Below are 3885 nucleotides of genomic sequence, written 5' to 3'. Positions count from 1 at the left end.
TACTTCCACGGACGGCGCTGGTCATGCCGTCGTGGGCAGGCCACAGCGGAGGAGCCAGAGGGCTGGGTGGGGGCCGGAGGTGGAACATCGCACAGAGGGGAGCAGCGGCCTTACCACTGCAAGCACCACCAGGTGGGCCTCTGGGCGGTGCCTCTGGCCCAGGAGGATGGTGGGGAGCCCAGAGGGTGGCTGCAGGGGGCATCAGGGGAGCATGGCAGAGGGGAGTCAGCGGGGACGAGTCAACCAAGGCCCCCAGGCTTCCCGCTCACAGGCTGTTTTGTGACGGGGTTCAGACAGACAATGGGTCAAGATTTGAGGGGCAGTGCCTGCTTCTGAGACACGCAGGCCCTGAAACACCAGGGCCCGTGGCTGCTGTACCTGAAAATCCTCGTGAGCCCAGTCCCACCCACCGCTCCCACTCGGCCCTGACAGCCCTGCTGCGCCCCAGCTCTGGGTGCAGCGACTTTAACACCGTGGTCAGAGCGAAGCTGTGGTCTGGGGGGGCACAGTGCAGTCAGGCCCCAGGCCATGTCCCTCCCCACAGGTGGTCAGTCACAACCACTGCAGCCAGGCAAGGACCCAGGGGCCAAGGGGCCGGTGCACAGTGAGCACTCAGCAGGCTGGCCCTGCAGCTGCTGCACATCTGTGAGGGGCCGACTCCATTCTAACTGCGACGCCCGCCATCTCCAGTCTTCCGTCTCCCGCCTCCTGTCTCCCATCTCCCGCCCTGCGGGTGGCCCTCAGGACACACTAGGCCGCAGCTACCGTCACTGCCCTGCTCCCGTGGGAGTGGCTATGAGCCATCTACTCACTGGGGTGCAGCCGTGTACCCGGAGGACCGGACGCGGCTGTGGAAGACCAGGGGCTGGTCCCGCAGGGAGCTCTGAGTACCTGGCAAGGCAGTTAGAGAAACGAGAAAAAACATCTCATGATCCATCATATCCCAGCGCCCACAGCCCGCACTGCTGGACCCGGAGAAGCAGCAATTCCTGAGCTCCTGTGAGCTGTACACAGCTCAGGAGAAGAAACCTAGCACATTCCCTGCAGAGAAACACGAGAGGGGCAGGAACAAAGGCGCCCGGAGAGACCCACCCCCAGGCAGCACGACACAACGATAACGTCTGCGTTTTCATGTTCATGTTTCATGTCACACTGACCGGCTTGCTGGTGTCCGGCCGGCTTGATACGCGTCGCCTCAGCGACTCCGAAATACAGAGGGGAGGTCGGCGAGACACCGGAGCTGAAAACAGAACTGCACCGTGGGAGCTGTTCCCACACAACAGGGACCTGAGAGCGGGCACAGACCAGTCCCTGCAGGTGTGGCCTGCAGCTGAGAGGAGCAACCAGCCCTCAAGCTCACTCTTATCTTCCTGAGAAGTAAATTTGTATTTTAACAAAAACACTGTTTTATAATCTGCATTCTATCCTGAAATACAACGGTGTTTCACACTAAAACAAACTTAAGGGTAGTATAGGTGGGAGTTTACTGAACTTTGCTCTGAATTCTGCCAACTGATACACAGACACGTATAGCCCCTACCTGCCAGACCCACCTGCCAGACCCACCTGAGCAGAGTCACCTGCCAGACCCACCTGAGAAGACCCAACTGCCAGACCCACCTGAGAAGACCCACCTGCCAGACCCACCTGCCAGACCCACCTGGGCAGACCCACCTGGCAGACCTACCTGAGCAGACCCACCTGGCAGACCTACCTGGGCAGCACTGAGAGCTGCGTTCCCAGGTGGGGGTGCTGCTGGGACCTCACCAGAGCGGCTGGGTCGAGCTCTAAGCCGGCGACCTCATTCCCAAACATGGAAGCGAGTAAGCAGAAGGCCTGTGATGGGTGGTGACAGAATGAGACGTGACTGTGCTGCCATCACGGACGAGCAGGCCCCACTGCAGTGCACACAGCCGTCCCCGCAGGGAGCCCGCGTCCCTCACAGCAGCGCGCTGCCTGACGGGCAGGGAGTCCGCAGAGCACCGTGGCTCCTCACCACTTCCCCACAAAGGCCTCAGGGGAAAGCCGGCATGTCACACGCGGAGGAAAGGGAGCACGAGTCACGTGGACGGACGGACAGATGGACGCCCCCAGACGCCAAGGTCGGGGACGCTGAGGACTGACCTTGCCACGGCTGCTCATCACGGCACACGACCCGGCCACCTGGATGCTGAGGTTCCGAAAATCTGAATTTTCCCAAAGAGAAATAAGCAACATTTAAGGGCTTTCTGCCCTAAAACTTACTCCCCAATAGCAGTCAAAGATAACATTAACGTGACGTGAAGTACAGCGAGGGTGGTTCGAATTTGCGCTCACCCTTGTAATGCAGGGCAGCCTCCAGCTCCAAGCTCGCCAGGTTCAGGATGAAGAGCCCAGCGGAGCTTCCAACCCACACACAGCCGGTCCTCTCCGGGGAAAGGCTTCAAAGAGAGACACGTGGACGGGTCTCATTTGTGAGCTGCAGTTCCATGGTGTCGGCCCCGAGCATCACCCACGCTCCCGTGAGCACAGCGTGACCGCGGAGACCGCACGGGGCCTCTCGCCCGCAGCAGGTGGACGTGCCTGCCGCCTGAGCTACGAGCTACGGCTCCCACGGCTGGGCTGGTGTCAAGGGTCTGGGTGTCCTTGGAATCCAGTCTCCGGTGAGACCAGCAGCTCAGCTCTGACCTGCGACGTCCCGAGGCCGCGAGAGGTTCGTGCGCGTCCCCCGCAGGCGGCGCAGGCGGCCCCGTGAGGCTCCTGCCCTCCGGCCCGCGGGCAGCTTTGCACGCGAGAAACAGACTCCAGAGGAAACTGCACCCAGAGCAGCAGAACTCCCAGCGAGCCGCACACAGCTCGGCTGCTTCCTCTCCCTAGTGTTCAGTTCACAAACCAGACGCGAGTTCCTCTGTGACGGAGGCGCCCCCTGCTGGCTATGCCAGACGGGGACGCAGGGCCTTCAGGCCCACGGTCTCCCTCCGGCACCTGAGGACTCAGCCAGGCACAGCCTGGTCACCAAGCACCTCCAACAGCCCAGCTCCCCGGGCTCATTCCTGGCGTCCTCACCTCCAAAACCAGACCACAGAGCAACAAGCCAGTTGTCCTGGGGGGAAACGGGACCCTGAGACGCGGTCCAGACTGCCTGCCTGGGACGGGCGCCCACAGTCTCCGGCCCCACAGTCAGCTCAACTGCCCGCCAGGCGACTGCTCCGCTTGGCCTCCAGCCACGTGCCACCAGGCAGGGGCGTCTGGGCAGACAGGGCCACCCCAGCCAGGCCACAGGCAGGGCTGCAGCCCCCCACCCCCGCCCCTGCCTCCTGGGGGCCGGAGTCCTTAGTCATGTCGGGAACCTCCCGCGCTCTGTGCCGCAGGCGGACACACTCGCCGCCTCCCTTTTAACCCCAGTTAAGCAGCGGCTTTCTTGTGCTGCCAAGTACCTGCAGCATTTCTACCAAACACAGGTGAGTGAGCTCGTCGCGGACCATGTTAAACGCGTGACACACGCACACCGTGTAGAACGACTTAGGATTGCGGCTCCCTTCACCCGCCACACAGGCCGAGAGCTGTCTAGATTTTATGAGGAAAATTAAAATAACCCCATTTCTCTTATCAAATACACTGAACATGACTGACCAAGTTGACCAACTTTAAGACTTAAATACGCAATGTTAACATCACCGACAGCTACACAAACACTAAAATAAGCCGGTGTCGTTCCCACCACCTAAGAAACGGACCTGACTTGAGAGGTTTTCTCCCGGGGGCCCGGCCGAGGGACCACACTCACCATCCATGCCCGGGGCCGAGGCCCGGTGGCAGGTCGCAGCGCGCCAGGCTCAGGACGGGGAGCGCCACGTCGACCCCGTCCCCTCTGTCCGGCCCGCTCTCTCCTGGAGGAGACAGTGA

General features: G+C 61.5%; 1 protein-coding gene across 1 annotated transcript in view; it reads right to left on the bottom strand.

Annotated features, from left to right (window-relative positions):
- WDR27 (WD repeat domain 27) overlaps positions 1-3885 on the bottom strand; it is a 41465-nt gene that overhangs the window by 25120 nt on the left and 12460 nt on the right. Inside the window, exons 8-13 of the mRNA XM_015558345.1 lie at positions 3767-3869; positions 2317-2420; positions 2125-2186; positions 1715-1836; positions 1158-1240; positions 813-891 (exon numbers count right to left, since the gene is read on the bottom strand). Of these exons, the coding sequence (XP_015413831.1) occupies positions 813-891; positions 1158-1240; positions 1715-1836; positions 2125-2186; positions 2317-2420; positions 3767-3869 (553 nt within the window). The remainder of the gene's footprint in view (positions 1-812; positions 892-1157; positions 1241-1714; positions 1837-2124; positions 2187-2316; positions 2421-3766; positions 3870-3885) is intronic.

The sequence above is a fragment of the Myotis davidii genome, unplaced genomic scaffold (assembly GCF_000327345.1).
Source record: "Myotis davidii unplaced genomic scaffold, ASM32734v1 scaffold592, whole genome shotgun sequence".
NCBI classification, from domain to species: Eukaryota; Metazoa; Chordata; class Mammalia; order Chiroptera; family Vespertilionidae; genus Myotis; species Myotis davidii.
This window is presented reverse-complemented; position numbering and strand designations above follow the sequence as displayed.